This window comes from Heterostelium album (assembly GCF_000004825.1).
Source record: "Heterostelium album PN500 unplaced genomic scaffold PPL_scaffold11, whole genome shotgun sequence".
In the NCBI taxonomy this organism is placed as follows: Eukaryota; Evosea; class Eumycetozoa; order Acytosteliales; family Acytosteliaceae; genus Heterostelium; species Heterostelium album.
The window spans coordinates 901,245-918,637 of record NW_008805073.1 but is presented as its reverse complement, the minus strand read 5'-3'; the positions used below and the strand labels follow the sequence as shown (position 1 = coordinate 918,637).

General features: G+C 31.9%; 8 protein-coding genes across 8 annotated transcripts; 3 read left to right on the top strand and 5 right to left on the bottom strand.

Annotated features, from left to right (window-relative positions):
- Positions 1-57: 57 nt before the first annotated feature.
- On the bottom strand, positions 58-970 carry PPL_09760 (uncharacterized protein; the record flags this gene model as incomplete). The annotated part of the gene is made up of 3 exons (XM_020580551.1): positions 58-110; positions 142-604; positions 695-970. The coding sequence occupies 3 exons, from the start codon at positions 968-970 to the stop codon at positions 58-60; spliced, it is 792 nt and encodes a 263-aa protein (XP_020429138.1).
- A 732-nt stretch (positions 971-1,702) lies between these two features.
- PPL_09759 (uncharacterized protein) lies at positions 1,703-2,293 on the top strand (the record flags this gene model as incomplete). Its single annotated transcript, XM_020580550.1, has 2 exons — positions 1,703-1,998; positions 2,089-2,293. The coding sequence occupies 2 exons, from the start codon at positions 1,703-1,705 to the stop codon at positions 2,291-2,293; spliced, it is 501 nt and encodes a 166-aa protein (XP_020429137.1).
- Positions 2,294-2,403: 110 nt separating this feature from the next.
- Positions 2,404-5,098, bottom strand: PPL_09758 (uncharacterized protein; the record flags this gene model as incomplete). The annotated part of the gene is made up of 5 exons (XM_020580549.1): positions 2,404-2,440; positions 2,540-2,827; positions 2,946-3,811; positions 4,566-4,985; positions 5,066-5,098. 5 exons carry the CDS (start codon positions 5,096-5,098, stop codon positions 2,404-2,406), a joined length of 1,644 nt encoding a protein of 547 aa, XP_020429136.1.
- Positions 5,099-5,233: 135 nt separating this feature from the next.
- On the bottom strand, positions 5,234-7,161 carry PPL_09757 (uncharacterized protein; the record flags this gene model as incomplete). Its single annotated transcript, XM_077398169.1, has 3 exons — positions 5,234-5,239; positions 5,964-5,989; positions 7,110-7,161. 3 exons carry the CDS (start codon positions 7,159-7,161, stop codon positions 5,234-5,236), a joined length of 84 nt encoding a protein of 27 aa, XP_077254261.1.
- Positions 7,162-7,390: 229 nt separating this feature from the next.
- On the top strand, positions 7,391-9,884 carry PPL_09756 (uncharacterized protein; the record flags this gene model as incomplete). The annotated part of the gene is made up of 2 exons (XM_020580548.1): positions 7,391-8,269; positions 8,358-9,884. The coding sequence occupies 2 exons, from the start codon at positions 7,391-7,393 to the stop codon at positions 9,882-9,884; spliced, it is 2,406 nt and encodes an 801-aa protein (XP_020429135.1).
- Positions 9,885-9,952: 68 nt separating this feature from the next.
- On the bottom strand, positions 9,953-11,982 carry PPL_09755 (C1 family peptidase; the record flags this gene model as incomplete). The annotated part of the gene is made up of 6 exons (XM_020580547.1): positions 9,953-9,985; positions 10,129-10,186; positions 10,343-10,380; positions 10,454-10,842; positions 10,866-11,598; positions 11,971-11,982. The coding sequence occupies 6 exons, from the start codon at positions 11,980-11,982 to the stop codon at positions 9,953-9,955; spliced, it is 1,263 nt and encodes a 420-aa protein (XP_020429134.1).
- Positions 11,983-12,091: 109 nt separating this feature from the next.
- emg1 (ribosomal RNA small subunit methyltransferase NEP1) lies at positions 12,092-13,164 on the top strand (the record flags this gene model as incomplete). The annotated part of the gene is made up of 5 exons (XM_020580546.1): positions 12,092-12,114; positions 12,180-12,216; positions 12,307-12,448; positions 12,478-12,627; positions 12,725-13,164. 5 exons carry the CDS (start codon positions 12,092-12,094, stop codon positions 13,162-13,164), a joined length of 792 nt encoding a protein of 263 aa, XP_020429133.1.
- Positions 13,165-13,254: 90 nt separating this feature from the next.
- nosA (ubiquitin conjugation factor E4) lies at positions 13,255-17,149 on the bottom strand (the record flags this gene model as incomplete). The annotated part of the gene is made up of 11 exons (XM_020580545.1): positions 13,255-13,701; positions 13,736-13,922; positions 14,159-14,355; positions 14,434-14,644; positions 14,714-14,898; positions 14,979-15,139; positions 15,225-15,774; positions 15,855-15,977; positions 16,064-16,498; positions 16,580-16,663; positions 16,727-17,149. 11 exons carry the CDS (start codon positions 17,147-17,149, stop codon positions 13,255-13,257), a joined length of 3,003 nt encoding a protein of 1,000 aa, XP_020429132.1.
- Positions 17,150-17,393: the final 244 nt, after the last annotated feature.

The following is a 17,393-nucleotide window of genomic DNA, read 5'->3' as shown; positions in this document are numbered from 1 at the left end:
AATTACATGATAAAATGAATTCCTTTTCTTTTTTTATTTATTTATTTGCTACTGATCCTAATGAATGTGGTTCAATGGTAAAGCGAACTTCACAAGCTCCACAACATCTCCTGGGTGGATCAGCAGGTATGAATATTTTACCTTGTTGTTTACATATTTGAATATTTACATTCTGGCAGAGCACAACCGAACAATTGATTGTTGAACCTGTTGTTGTTGTTGTTGTTGTTGATTCAGTGCCTGTAGTAGGGGTTGATGTTGTAGTTGTAGAGTTTGTAGATGATTGTGATGTTGTAGAAGATGGTGTTGGTGTAGCTGTTGTTATAGGTGTAGCTGTTGTTGCTGTTGTTGTTGTTGATGTTGTTGATGTTGTTGTTGTTGGATTTATGGGTGTTGGTGTTGGTGTAGGTGTAGGTGTAGGTGTTTGAGATGGAGTCGGTATAGTTTGATTGGTACAATACGAACAACAAATTCCTTCGATTTGATTTTCAGGAACATAAGCCAATCCTTGTTTCTTACAATCAGCCGGCTCCACTTGTTTACATCTAACAACCGAACAAATCGAATGACATTGTGAACAACAAATACCTTTTTTATGATTTGCCTAAATTATTGTATTGTATTAATTTTAATTAATATTAACTCCTAAGATTATCTTTTTCTTTATTTAAATATATATATTATTTTATTTTACCTCTATGTAAATACCACCATATGATTCACATTTTGCTCGATCTACACCAATGCATTTCACTGTTGAGCAGGGTGTCTGGCATTTTGCACAGCAATTCTCTTTGCTCCTTGGTAGAAAAGTACCACCTTCCTTCTTGCATCTCTTCTCATCTACCTTGGGACATGCAATCTTTGGACACGCTGTTTTCTTCTTGTCATTCTCCGGGTGATCTTTCGCCATCAAGACCATAGAGAACAGACATAAAATAATTAAAACAACAAATATATATTTAAACATTTTAGGTAATAATAATTATTACTATTATTATTATTATGAGAATAACAAAAACAATTTTATTAAACAAACAATGATCATTCTTGCTATTACTCTATTAAAAACATGTATAAATAAAATAAATAAATAAAAGATTTTTAGCACTTTTTACAAATAGAGAAAGGGTTAAATTATAATCAATGATTATTGATGTTCTTATGAAGGGGTACTTGCTTTGCTGTATATTATCTGTATGAATAAAACACACAACCTAAACACTCAATTTCAAAGTTGACATACACATTGTTTTGTTAAAAATAGTAAATCAATCATGTTCTGGTCAACTTTTCTACTTTTCTTCTTAAAATATACATAATAATAATAAAAAAGAATATGTATATTTTATTATTTTGTTATTAAAAATTAATTTTTTTTGCATTTTACCATGCTTTTGTTTACTTAAAAGTGCACACAATTTTAAATACTGATCTTGATGTTGAACTATCAAGGTTATCTGTGTCGGAAGATCATGGTCCTTCTTTATAAATAAATATTTATATTTTTTATTATTATAGGACGGAATTTTACAAAAATCAGGTGGTCTCGAGCTTTAAAGATTTTATTTTGGATACCATGGTTTTTGTCTATTTAAAAGATAATGTGTACACATTATCATCATCTTTTAAAAATAATAATAAACAATTACAATCGATATAATAATAAAAATAAAAATAAAATAATAAAATAAAATAAAATATGTTTAAAGAAATAATTACATTTGGTTTCTTGGGTGTTTCAATGTCACAGCTGATCTTTGATGTGGCTGTGTTATTCGGTTTGAACTATCAAGGCTATCCTGTTCCGGAAGAGGATCCTTCTCTTCAGCGACTAAGATCTAGATTTCGTGTCTCTGCAGCTCTATGCATTCCACTCTCGGCAGTGGTTGGTTTCACTATCGCCTACGGATGGACCAAACTCCTGATGAAAGTTAACAAAACCAATATCTTATTATTCGGACTTCTTACAACAATACATGCATTTCAATTAATCAAGTAAGTTGAATACCTAACTAATAGCTATAATAAATAATTATTTATTATAATATAACTAATTTAAAATCTATTATCTATTATTATTATTAGACCATTTTTATCTTATGGATATAATATGAAATCTATATATAAATATTATAGAACGGGAGTATCTAAATACAATAGTGGTATAATAGATGAATTGGTATCGAATTCAAATAGTGCAGTTTTCCATGAAGCTAGACTCCATACATTCTTCGACTGTACCTGTGCTGCAATTCCAATCTATTTACTCGCATACTTTCTTTCTAACTAAATAACAAACAAACAAACTTAATTAATTAATTAAAAATAACATAACCAAAAACCAATAGTTATTAAATATTTATTATTATTATAATTATACTATTATATAACTATTGTTATTTAATTGTAATATGTTAATTTGTTATTGATATAATCACTATACATAAAAATATTTTATATTCCACTATATTAAATTTTATAAAATTGTTTTTGTTAATATATTGTTATTATATTAATTAATGATTAATAAACTTACAGAATCATCTCATGACGAACTCTTATTCCAATCATGAGAGTTAAAAGACGTAGTAAGAAAAGCGGTGTAAACATTTTGATTAGAATCTGGCCGATGATGGTTAGGACATTAAACATTAGGAATACGTTGAAAATTCTGGTTTTGTTTCTTGTCAGCGAGAACAATCCTATTATATTACAAATGATGACAAGAATCAACATGAGCATCGCCGGATTGAAACTTAATACCTCTGCCATCAACAATGCACTATAAAATATCTCACATGTGATTAAAGATATCAGGAATTTCCTAAAAAATAATAATAATATTAGAAATGAGATAAATAATTAAATATTATTTGATTAGTAACTAACTATTAACATTGTTTGTTTTTTTTTTTTTTGCTAGTTTGTTTGTTTATGCTTACTTTCTTCTATAACTTTCAAAATTACCGGAATGAATGAAACCATCGAATTCGTTGATATAGATATCGTTTTGATTACTGTTATTTCCATTTTGGTTGTAGTGTTGCAGTAGGATGTCAGGATCTGCCAGTCCCATGTACAGACCGTTCGGGTCATGCTCTCCAGTACGAAGATGATGATAGAACTTCTTTTCATTCAGACCCAATGAGATACGTCCATTCGGCTGCTTAATTATAATAGTATCTTTATCTTTCAAATGAGAATTCTCCCATCTTGCTGGTGTTGGAAATGGAAAGTGACTATTTGTTGTAGTTGTCGTTGGTGGTGTTGTTGGTGTTGTCGTTGTAGTAGTAGTAGCTGTTGGTGTAGAATAAGTCGATGTTGTTGTATTTGTTGCATTTGTATTTGTATTATTACTATTATTGTTATTATTATTATTTACAATTCTATAATTACGTATTATATTTCTCCAATTTGAGAGTGATGTTGAATAGGGTGTTGATGAAGTCTGTAGAGTAGAGTTGGCCGAGAATGGATCATTATTATCTGAAAAGTTTATAATTGTCATGTTGTTGTTGTTGTTGTTGTTACTATGATTATTACTTGAATGATTACGATCTTCATTTAAATCAATCTCTTGTGTTTCGTCATTGTGATGATCTCCATCTTCATCGTCGTCATCGTCATGATCGAAATGTAATACTACAGGTGAATCTGATCTTTTATTCGAACTACCACCACTACTGTTGTTGTTACTCAACAGAATATCAGTACTACTATCTAAATGATCATCCTTATACTCCACTTCATCTTCATAATCATCTCCTTTCATCAAAAAGTATTTCTTTTTAGACATATTTAACTCTCTCTCTTATTATTAATAAAACTAACTATCTTACTAACTATCTATCTCTATGATATATATATCTATGTATTAAAAACTAACTATGATAAATAACAATAATTTAATTTAATTTAATTTAAATAACTTAATTTTTAAATTTAATATTAATTTTATTTTATTTTATTTTTTTTAATACACAATTATTTATTTATATTATTTATTTATACTCATATCATATGATTATTATTTACATAATATTGTCTTTTGTATTAGTTGAATAAAAAAAAATAAGTTATAAGTGTGTGGTGATTATTGTTATTTTATTTTATTTATTTCATTTGATTTTAATTTTTTAAAAATTAAATTAATTGAATAGTTGAACTGAACACCCAACACGTCAAGATTTTGATTGATAGTTTTGGATGGAAAAAAAATTGTTCGGAAAGCAAAAAAGACTTTACTGTTATGTTTGCAATGACAAACAAAGTATTATTAACGTGTTGCAAAAAAATGAGGATTCTTTTAATCGATTTAAAAAGAGATAAGAAAAAAAAACAAAAAATGGTGGTGATATTGATTTATTTATAAAAAATTTATTTATACATATTTTACTGCTACTCGTTTAGAAAATAAGATCAGTTGGTCTATTTGATAAATAAGTTGAAATCGATGGAATTGTTTCAAATGTTAATTTGAAATTAGTTAGTGTTGTGAATCGGTCGACGATTTCTTTGAAGTTCTTGGCGTATAGATTCTCTAGGGTGGTGTATGCACTGACATCTGCTGCACTCAATCGAGTGCCAACGAAATACTTTCCACCGTTATCCAACAAGATCTTCTCCCAGGCAGCTAGGAATCGTGGCAATGTTTCATTCTTGTACAACTCTTTCTTCTCATCGGTGTCGTTCGTAAAGATTGGAATGGAAATATCGTAGGATGCTTGTTGAATCGAGAGTACCTTAGCTTTGTCGGTCAGACTATCACCTGCCAGATTATATTTGTTGGCAATGTAGTTTTCGATTGCCAGCGATTGTGAAACTTCGAAATCACCGTCGATGTAGTATGGCAGCTGTTTATAGGTTGCCTTTTGTTTGATTCCATCGTCGGCAAATGGCAGTGTGTTTCTGACGTCGTTGAATTCGACATTCGCCAAAGTCAGTAGAACTCTACTGGTTTCAGCTCTTCCACGTCCATTGAACTGGAATATATTCATATTCATTAGAAATATAAGTAATCTGTTGATTATTTATCTTTTTCATATTTCTTGATTATACATACATAATGTAATGTTGGGATTTGATTTGATGACATCTTTAATGTATTGATTTACTTTTTTGATAGATATATAAAAGAATTTAGTTGTAAATGATATTAATCTTTTACTTTGATTGTTGCTGTTGTTTGAAATATATTTGACTTAATTGAATGATTTATCATTTTTGAAATTTAGTTCTATTTAAATTAAAATGAAAGCTTCGATTTATTTTTAAGTAATTCTATCTATTTTTAAAGTAATTCTTGATGTTTTGATCAAACATTTGATCAGAGAAGTTATTCTAATTTTATCAAAAACCATTGAGCTTCCAGAATTAATTAAACCTTCATGAATATTAATTTTTTTAATTTTTTAATTAATTTTTTTTTGAACATCATTCAAAAATCATCGGAAAACATCATCTTCATTAATGAGTCATTTATTATCTTTATATTTATTTGAATAATAAAGAATAAATAGATATTTATCACCATTCAAAAAGCTAAACTTTTGATGATTTTGTATAAGATTGCCGCTCATAAATAAATCAAATCTTTTGGAGTAATAACAATCTTATTAATGATTCTGTTCTGTTCTTACCTGTTAAATTTGTCTTTGGTTTATGTTATGTTCTGTTTTGATTGTAATATATATATAGACATTATAATTATAAATAAAAGATTGTGTTTGTTTGTTATTTATTTTGTGCATAATGTATGTTTAAATTGATTACTACTACTTTGATGATGTTTGTTCTTTTTGCCATGTGAGTGGATGCTTATTAAAAATACTCCAATCTGGTAAACAAACCTGTATGTTTGTTGATTATAATGAATAAAAGTGATTAGTTAAAACCATTCATTAAGCAATGATAAACAAGTTGTTCTCATTTCTGCAAATTTATAAAGTAAAAAGTCTTACAATTAAAGCTAAAAGAGTACCTGCTGCTACAAAATAAAAAGTAATCAAGAAACTTTGTTGATAGAATCCTATAATCCAACCAATGATCTGTTAAACAAAGTTATGAATAATATTAGTATATTCGATGACTAGTATTAGATATATAAATCTCTCTCTATCTCACTAACTATCTATCTAACTATTCTAGCAAACTACATACACCAAAAATGATAACCAAGTATTGATACAGCTTTTCAGCTAGCTTCTGACCTTCAAAATCCTTAAGAAGAGGAGGTAAAAAAAAACAAGTCAATACAATTTAAATATCATTATACGCTATTTTCTTCTTTAGTTTATATAAACATACCATTTTCTCTATTTAAAAGGGTATATTAATATATATATTATACAATTTGAATATTACTAACTCAAAAAAAATTAGTAATATTAGTGATGTTGAACTACTGTTCTAAAAAAAATGATTAATTAAAAAAAATTAGACAAAAAAAAATAAAAAAAATAATAGATTTAAATCATGACAACACATCACAATTTTTTATAAGTTTAAATTTTTTGTTTTTTCAAATAGAGATAACTAACAACACCAAACAATTAAAGAAATGAAAAGAAATTATCTCTCAAGCAAAAGAGAAATAAGATAACTTTTAATATATAAATGATTTTATTTTTATATAATTATGACCAAACCTTAGTTGGGATGTTTAAACACTCAGTTCTACACAAAAATTACTTGTCATAAATACAGCTAAATAAGTTATTTTACAAAATTCAAAAGGATTTTTTTATATCTTTATTATTTATGTTTTTTTGCTGATGATCATTTTTTTTCTTTTGAAAAAAAAAATCTATAATATCCAAATTTTTTTTAAATCATTATTGTTTTTGGTTTTTTTTTATTTTTTGATCAGTTTTAAATTAGTTAGTTCATAAAGAAAACATTTTATAAGATTTGATTATTATTGTTTGTACCAAAATAGAAAATTATTTAAAAACTGTTTTATAAAAAAAATAAGTAAGTAATTCATTCACCAATCAATTAATCTTTTCTTATGTTTTTTTTGTTTTAAAAGTTGTGTTTCAAACTTTTTTTGTTTTTTTTTAACAAGCAACTTTTAATTTTAATCAGTGTTTGATTGATCAATATACCTCTTAACAACACACCTCCAACAAAACCACTTTCTTTTTTATTATCATTCATTTACTATACTTTGAAAACTAAGCATATATTAATTTATTATTGTGTTTAAAGAAGATATATAGATAGATTTAATTTCTAATAACAAATAACAAATAAATAGCAATACCAAATCTCTACCACAGTGTTGTTGTTATTTGTTAGTAGTAGTAGTTCTAATTTAATAGTAAATCGGACAAATTGTTTTTATTTTTATTTTTATTTTTAACAATAAACAACAACAACAACAAAAATGGATGTAAAGCAAGATTATGATACTTTGTTGAAGGAGTTCGAGGCATCCAAGGTACAGGTTGCCGAGGTGTTGGCTATCAATCAAAAGTTGATTCAAGAGTTGGAACAAGTTCGTTTGGACAATCAATCACTCACCAACAGAATACAAGAATTACAACAACAACAACAATCATCATCATCTAAATCGGCAACAACAACCACAACAACAACTGGTAAATCCTTAACTTCTTCTGCTAGTACCTCGAAAACACCAGTAAAGACAACCACCACTACGCCTACCACTAAATCACCTGTTGTTACCAAGACACCAACATCTACAACTCCTTCAAAGATTGGTACTCCAACTAAAACCTCAACCTCAACCACCTCAACAACACCAGTCTCAGCCACTAAGAAACCAACTGCTACAACAACAGCAGCAACTCCTCACTCGTCACCAGCAACTCAAAAAGTTACAAAACCCGTTGCTGCTACAACCACTTCTACACCACCAAAACCAGTTACAAAGTCAAATTCATCAACTTCACTTCATAAGACACCGACCACCACCAGCAGCACTACTACTACCACTACAACCTCAGCTTTGAAACCTACCACCACCGCCACTGTCACCACTGGATCACCATCGGCAGCCAACAAAACCATCACAAAGACACCAAGCCAACAAAATGTAACTCCAACCACCGGCACCAAAACAGTCTCTAAAATCTCATCGCCAAAGCCAACCACCATCACCAAATCGACAACATCAAACTCATCGTCCAACTTGAAAGAACCAGCCGGTTCCTCCACAACCACAACCACATCAACAACCACAACATCATCGACATCCTCTAAATCAAATATTGTAAAGCCAATAACAACCAATGGTTTAAAGGTAAATATTAATTGTAATTCCCAATAGAAATAATTAATAATATCGATTGTTGATTTCTAATATTTTATAATTATAATATAATTTCCAGAAAGTTGAACCAAAAGATAATGTCAAACCAAGTAGTCCATTGACAAAGACAGGATCATCAAGTGGACTGAAGCCAGTGGTTTCAAGTAAGCCAGCAGCTTCTACTTCTACAACAACCACTACTACTACAACAAAGACAACATCGACTACCACAACAAAGCCTGCCGCAGCAGCAGCAACAATTTCAACAACAGTTGTCGAATCGAAACCAATTGTTATTGAATCACCTAAAGTTGATGAACTCAAGGTAGCAGAGATTAAGATTGAATTGTTACCACCAGTTGAAGAAACATCAGCTGCTGCTGACGGTGCAACAGTGGTTACCACTGAGGTAGTCGAACTAAAGGTAGATCCAATTGTCGAGGAACCAGCAAAAGTTGAACCAGTAGCAATCGTTGAGCAACCACAAGAAGTTGTATCTAAGGACATCAAGGAAGATGTTACAATTCATGAGGAACCAGCACATGTAGAAACAGTAGTTGAAGAACCAGCACATGTAGAGCCAGTTGTTGGAGAGCCAGCATATGTAGAACGAGTAGTTGAAGAACCAGCACATGTAGAGCCAGTTGTTGAAGAATCAACACACGTAGAACCAGTTGTTGAAGAACCAGCACATGTAGAACCAGTTCTTGAAGAACCAGCACATGTAGAGCCAGCACAAGTAGACGCAGTTGTACCAGTTCTCGAAGAACCAGCACATGTAGAGCCAGTACAACAAGACACTCTCGAACCAGTTCTTGAAAAACAAATCAACCCAAAATCTGAAGAGACAGAAGCTAATGTTGAACCAGCACATGTAGAGCCAGTTGAGCCAGTTCTCGAAGAACCAACTCACCCAGTAATTGAAGAACCAGCACATGCAGAGCCAGTTCATGAAGAACCAGCTCAAGTTGAATCAGTCCACGAAGAGGAAAAAGAATCAGTTCATGAAGAGCAACCATTAATTCATGAAGAAGTAGAAGAAGAAGATGATGTCCAAGAGGAATCATTCGTTGAAGAGGAAGAAGAAAAGATTGAAAATCCAGTATTTGAAGAAGTAGTTCATGAGAATGACAATGACAACAATAACAACAACGATGCTGATGAAGATGATGGTGTTTTCGATGATGACAAAATTCAAACAACTACAGTTGTAGCAGGTGAAGATGATGGTGTATGGGATGACGATAGCGAAGCAGCAGTAGTTGATCAAGTCGAGGAAGAAGTCGAACAAAAAGTCGTAGTAGAGCCACAACAACAAGAAGAGGAATTAGAAGTAGAAGAGACCGATGAACTCGTAGGAGAAACCACAAATGGTAATGGAGTCAATCATCAAGATACCACTTTTACCTTTGAACAACAACAACCACAAGAAACCTTTAAATTTACCGATGAAATTATGCTCGGTAAACAAACAATCAATGACAATGCGATCTCATTTGACGAGTTGGATCCATTCACCAGCAAATCAAGTGACACGACTCAAAACACCAACCTTACTATTGACTCTGTTTCAGTACAAGAGGATAATAAGCTTGTAGATATATAAAAAAAACAAAAACAAAAAAAATTATTGAGAAAGGGTAAACCAATAGTAATACTAAAATAAAAAGAAAGTTAGCTCCAATTAATAAGTTGAATGTTTGGTATCTATATAATATAGATATAAATATTATTTTTTTCAAATTGTTCATATGGAGCTATTATTCAATATATCCAAAGATTGTTATCTATTTCAATTTTTTTATCTCATTAATAAAATGGCTACTATTTAATTTTGGAGACTTTAATACCTTGATTAATTCAATCTTTTTTATAGTGCCTATTGGTAAATCAATTCCTTTGGCTAATCTATTGATTTATTGTTATACTAATGGATAATATCCATATGTATTGACATGCCCTGATTTACGCAATATTCTCATATATCTATTAGAAAGCAAAATCGTTAGAATATTAAAATTAATAGAATTTTCATGTTAAAAATTTAATTTTAATGTAACCTACCCGCCTTCTCCCCATCCAGTACCCCAACTATTTCTCATCTATTGACATTTTAATGAACAATTGTTAATAAAATAAAATGGAGATAATCTTTATAAATTTTACAGTACTTACAATATAATAATTCACTCCATTCTCTGTTCCTAAACCAACAAGTGTAGCTTCATGATCGATGCTACCTGCTCCAGCATCATAATAGATACCACCGTTGTACATTTGGAATGATCTTACACCGGCCTGTAAAGCAATAGCAACTGGTCCTACATTTGTCAAAGCATTTACCATTGCTTGTTCATTATCAATAATAACGTAATTAACAATGGCTCCATATTTGGATCCAGAGGGTCTACACTTTTGAACAACACCATTGTATGGATATGATGATTCTTCACTTACACCTCCTGCTCGTTTAATATAATCATAAACACCTGTCATCCAACCTCCATTACAACCAGAATTGCCTTTTCCATCTATTAATTTCTGATAAGTAAAATATGAATTTTCTAAACAAACAAAACCTACATACTTGTACAATCAACAATTTCTTGTTCAGAAAGAGAAACTCTTTGACCTCCTTTTCTTACCAATGAGGCTTCAAGTGGAGCTAACGATGCAAATGCATAACTACTTCCACACGATCCTTGATTTTTAACTCCAGGTAGAGCAGCTCGCCAATCCACAGCCATTAAAGTACTGAGAGATGAACTTGATGATTTAGATGAACCTGTTAAAAGTCCACCATCTGATGTAGATCCTCCGGTTCCAATTGTTAAAACACCAGTTAATAGTCCTCCTAATAATCCACCTCCTGTTGTTGTTGTTGTTGTTGATGTACTTGTAGAAGTAGTATTTGAATTTGCTGAGAAATTTAATAAATCTTTGATAAGGAATGTGTTGGTGAATTCATCGAGTGTCAAATCTGCAAATACATTCATGCCTAATTTCATTGCATCTGTATCATTTCCAGTCAACGAATTAAATTGATTGACATAAAGGAGATTATCAATAAAAATATTGAATCTTGTCAAGAATTCATTGTTTGTGTATGATTTATTGTTTTGAATCATCCAATCTGTGAATTGTTGTTGATATTCTGAATTGCTTGAAGTTGTTGAACTTATGGTTGTTGCTGGTAATGTTGAAATACTTGTTGATATTGGTAATGTTGTTGTACCTGTGGTGCTTGGAGATGTTGTCAATGTTGTGGCACCGGTTGTGCTGATTGTTGTCGAGGTTGAAGTTGGTTGTGATGATGTGGGCTGATGTTGGTGAAAGAGTCAATGTAATTGATAAAAATTCATTATTCTCCAATTGGCAAGCTGACAAAGCCAACAAAAGTGAAAAGATAAATAATAGATAGTCAATCGAATTTTTTTAATGTTGGGAGAGTCAAAAAACAAAAAAAAAAAGATAGATAAAAACAAAAATTCTCTCACTGTTTTTCAATTAAATATGTTTAGAAAGAATTCTGTATCTAACAGATAATATCACGATGATATAGTGGCTTTTTTTTAAATATCTGATTCTTTTTTTTCAGCTGAAAAAAATAAAAATTATGAAAAAAAAAAAAAAAAAAAAAAAAAAAAAACGAACGACTCTTTAATTAATTTTAAATAAAACTCACGAAATACAATAAAAATCATTTATACACTCTTATTAAAGACGAAATATCGATGTCAGCAGTATCAAGCGCTATTAAACAAAAAGATTTACCTTTGAAGGATCAAAAGAAGTTGATCATCATCTTAGAGCATGCCACCTTGGAAACAGTTAAAGTAAAAGATAGCTATCAATTGTTGAATTGTGATGATCATGCCGATTTCCTAAAGAAATTCAAAAGAGAAGCATCAGAAGCAAGACCTGATATCTTACATCAAGTATGTTGTTAATTAGCATTATTACTATAATAGTTAAAATCATTATATTTAACTTTGTGACTTCTTCTTCTTCTTCTTATTTTAATATAGTGTTTGTTAGCACTATTCGATAGTCCTTTAAATAAAGCAGGATTTTTACAAGTATATATTAGAACTACCAAGAATGTATTGATTGAAGTACATCCACAGACTAGAATTCCAAGAACATTCCAAAGATTTGCTGGTTTAATGGGTATGTTTATCATTTATTTATATCCATAGCTATAGTTAATATTGTTACTAATGTTGATCAACTTATAGTTCAATTATTAAATAAATTAAGTATTAGAGCTACCAATGGTCCAGATAAATTATTTAAAGTTATAAAGAATCCAGTTACCGATTTCCTTCCACCTGGTTGCCGTGTATTTTGTAAGTGTTACAAAAATTAGTTTAAATATATATAAAGAGAGAAAGAATATAGATATTGACCTATTCATTATTATAATGATAATCTTAAAATATATAGTGACATCATTCAGTGCACCAAAATGTGTTGATTTGTTTGAGTGGGTACCAGAGATCTTTGGATATGCACCATTACCAGTAGTACCAGTATCAGCAGACGAAGAGAATAACAATAATAACAACGGTGGAGATTCAGATAATATTGTAAGAAGTGCAGGTGACAGCTTTGTAGAGGGTGTAGACGATGTAAAGGAAAAGGAAGAAGAGTCAAAGAAGAGAAAGAACGCCGAAAAGAAAGAGGCTGCCAAAAAGAAACAAAAGATCGACGATAAATTAAATGGATTACAACAATGTGCAATCGTAATCGGTGCTCTCTCCACAGGTTCCGTACACATCGACTATCACCACGAAGAAATTGCTTTTTCCAACTACCCACTTTCCGCTGCCGGTGCTTGTTTCAAACTAACAACAGTATTTGAAAAGCAATGGGGTATTTTATAAAAGTAACAACTTCAACATCAAACATTCATTCAAACTTTACTATCTAATTTAAATAAATTTAACATAACAATAACAACATGTTGGTTTATTTTATTTTTGTTTCTTTGACTTTATCCATGCATCGATCTCTGCTTTGAGTTCAGTGTTGGGTATGAGCATGTCTTCGGTGAGTTTCGAACGATTGAATGGATCGGTTTGATCACTGAGTAAATGTCTGACGATGGTCTGACGATCGACGATTGTCTTACTCGACGGTAAGGTAACTGGATCACGCATCAAAGTGCTGAGAATGGGATCGAGATACTGGTCTGGAATCTCACCGAGATCCTCTTCTTCTTGTTCCTCTTCTCTGGCGGCTTGTTCGAATCGCTCGATGAGCTTGCTGAACTTGTCCATCTCATCGTCGTTCTTTAAGCGTTCTCTTCTCATGATCTTGTCGGCGGTGGCAAACATCGACACCTTGAAACTTCTACCGTCACGAACGACCGACTGCACGAAACGCTCGTCCACTGCCAAGAACAAATAGATATCGGTCATCTGCTCCAATAGCACCTTTGGTCTGAAGTTATACTTTTCCGGTTCGCGCACCTTGAGTTCCGTGCATTTCGGTCCGACCAATTGCGAGAGGAAGTAGTTCATCATCGCCGAGATTCTGTCGAGAATCTCTGGTCTCATGAATGGCTCGACCACCTTTTGCGACAAAAAGTGTAGCATGTTGACATTGTTGTTGGCAAGCATCAAACACGATTTGACGATATCTTCATTGCGATGGAACGACTCAACCTTTTCACGCTTGGCATCCGGTGTCAGTTGTTCCCATTCCGGTCCCTCCGAGAGAGTCGTGTAGTTTCTGATGTCCGCCAGCTTTGAGAGTGATTCATCGAGCAAATAGATGGAATCGTTGATCATCATATTGTTGAATCTCAAGAATGACTCTGGCTTTCTGCTTTCGGCGATGATCTTGCTCTGGAAGTATGGATTGTTCCAGAGGTACTTCAAGATGTGTGCAGCTTGATAACGGTAATTGAACTTCTCATAGAACTGATTGTGAGCACCGGTAAACTCGATATCCACATAGAATCTCATGATCGAAGGAACTAGATTCTCCTTTACCAAATCACTACATTCAAACAACGAAGCAAAGTAATTATTACTTGGATGATTATCTCTTGGAATGAATTCAGAGAGAATCTAATATAAATAAATAACACAATATTAGTAAGTTAAGTAATTCGGTAGTGGATATTTATGATGTAGTTTGTTACTTACTTCAACAATCTTTGCTTTAAGATATGGATTCTTTACATTCTCTGGTGCAGACAAGACTGTAATGAAAAAGTTTACAAGTACCTCCAATGGTAGATTCTCAAGATAATGAGGGAACATCGCTGAAACATTTGCAAAGAAATCGACTACATCTTCAATACAAAACTCTGGTAATGCTACGAATTGAATATTTGGTGGTAATGGTAATGGAAGTCTATTAAAAGATTAAATTAGTTAAATTTAGTTTTTAAAAACAAAGCTAGCTAGCTGATTAAACACTTACTTTTGATCATTTGGATTGATAACTTTAAGTAACCATTTAGTTGTGAAAATCAAAAAGAAAGCAGTCTTTTGAATGAATTGTTGTTCAAAAAGTTGTGCTTCCAACGATAGCAATAAACCTTTGTATAGATCCTCTCTCTTCTTTACCATTTCAAGATTTGCTTCATGCAATCTAGCTTGTGGTGTCTATTTATTTATTTTGATCAAAAGAGTTAGATTAATTATTAGAATAGCTAAATAATAACAACAATAATAATTATACATACATTTTGCCATGATGATCTAGTTTCATTAAGATTTCTCTTTAGATTATCATTCTCTCTAAGAGCTCTCGATATATTTTTAATCTTTGAGAATGATGGATTCAATGCAATATGAATACATCTCAAAGTAACAAAGAAACATTCCGTAATAAAATTAACATTGGCTATGATGATATTTATAAATAGATAAAGAATGTTAATAAAACAAGTTGTTATTTGTTGTTCGGTATTATTGTTTCTTGAACTTACGACTTGGTTCTAATTGTTTTGATTTCTGCCATTCCTCGACCTCTTCAGAGGTTGCAGAGAGCCTGGTGTAGGAGGAGAGATCATGACGCTTGCTGTTCAATAGGAAGTTGGTGTCGACCATCGATACCTTTGAGAAGCTGACATCGACGAATGCCTCGCACAGCAGGATCATCACTGCAACGAGGTTGAGTGCGAATCCGTCGGATGCAACTTCGGCTGCGTTCACATTCATCTTGGTGCGACCGGCATTCTTATCGATGGCACTGCAAATCCAAACCAAGAATGCCTCTTTGGCTTCGGGTGACGAGCGTAACAACGAACGCACCAACTGATACAATCCCTGATCGTAGTTCTTCAGTACCGAGTGAATCGAAACGAAAGCTTCTCTGATATTGTGTTGTGAGAGTTGCGATGCCGACGGGAAGTATTGATTCAACACAGCACGGTCATTGGATGTCGCACTCGGTGAGAAATAAGCACCCAACAACGTTGCTGTTTCCATTTGAGCTCCATTGTTTCCAGGTGGATTCCAATATTGTGATCCAATAAACTAATGATAATAACAATTGAAATATCATTAGTATATATATATATCTATCAAATTAATTTGCATGCACAAAACTAACTTACAATATCAGAAAGTGACTTGAATTGTATAAGCGAAGAAAATGCTTTGAAATATGACAGGAAATCACCTAAAAGTGTGATAGTTGTCATTTTGGTTGACATATAACTGAAAATTGGTTGGAAAATCTAGATGAGATAATCGTTGGGATCGAATTAGTTAGTATGGATGGAATGGATGGAATTGATCGAATGAATTAGTTATGTATACTTACATCTTTTTTATCTTCTTGATAGAGATCAATGAATGACTGTAAGAATTCATAGGATAACTCTTCGGTGAACTCTCCTGTGAGGTATGGAAGTAGTTGTACTGGACCGGTGCCGTATGCCGGTGTCGATGAGTTTTGGAACATGTCGGGTATCGTCAAGATGATTCCTAGGTAGCGAACGATCAACTCTACCAATTGATTGGAGAACGCTTGGTCCTGAACGAATTGCTTCACCTTTTTCTTTGATTCGTTCTTCAGACGATTGTAGGTGGCAATCAGATATTCTACAGCGGGATAGTTGGCGGCCGTCGACAAACGCTCCACCATGAATCTGTCCAACACATCCGGTGTCAATTTGAAACACTTTTCACCGCTTGCCGCCAATTCACTTTTCAACTCTGTCGCCAACGATTTCAAAAATACAGCTTTATTTTCTGACTATTATATTAATTAAAGTGTAATAATAATAAATTTTCGTTAATAAACATATTTAAACAAACTTAAATTCATTTAACATACAGTTGGTTTCAAGTAAATGTATAATATCTTTTCTAATATATAATAATCAGACTCTGTCATTGGAACTTCACATTCTCTTATTTTCTAAATATGATAAATATGTTAACATAAAAAGTATATAATCTTGATTGTATTTTTGATATTTACATGAGCATTTGCTGATACTGTTGATGTTGTTGTGGATGATGATGATGGAGTTGTTGTTGCTGCAGGTTTAGAAGTGGATGTAGTTGTTGTTGTTGTTGTTGTCGTTGGCTTTACAGATGTAGTTGATGATGATGGTGTTGCAGCTGCTGCAAGTTTAGAAGAAGCAAGTGGTGGAGATGTTGATTTTGGAGATGTAAGTGGTGGAGATGGTGATTTACTCATTTGTTCCAATTGTTTTAAACCTTGAGCTTGACTCTCTGCTTCCATCTGTTGGAATCGCTCCATTCTTCTTCTTCTCATATCGTCTGCAGTTGCCTCTGGATTCTCAGCAGCAGGCTGGTTGTCCTGAGCATTATTATCACCAGCACCTGCTTCAGGTTGTTCACCATCCTGACCTGCAAGCTTAAACAATAATCTTTTCATTCAAAAAAACCAACTAATATAATATAATCTACTAAACTAAACTAACTAATATATAATATTTACAAATATTCAAATATCTTTTTTTTTTCAAAAAAATAATTAATTAATAATAATAATAAAATAATAATTAATCAAAAATAAAAGTTTGTAAAATAAATTAAGAAAAAAAATGAAAATTAAATTAAATTTGAAGTTTAAAATTCAAAAAAATGGATCGATGGTTGATGACTGTATGTGTGATCAT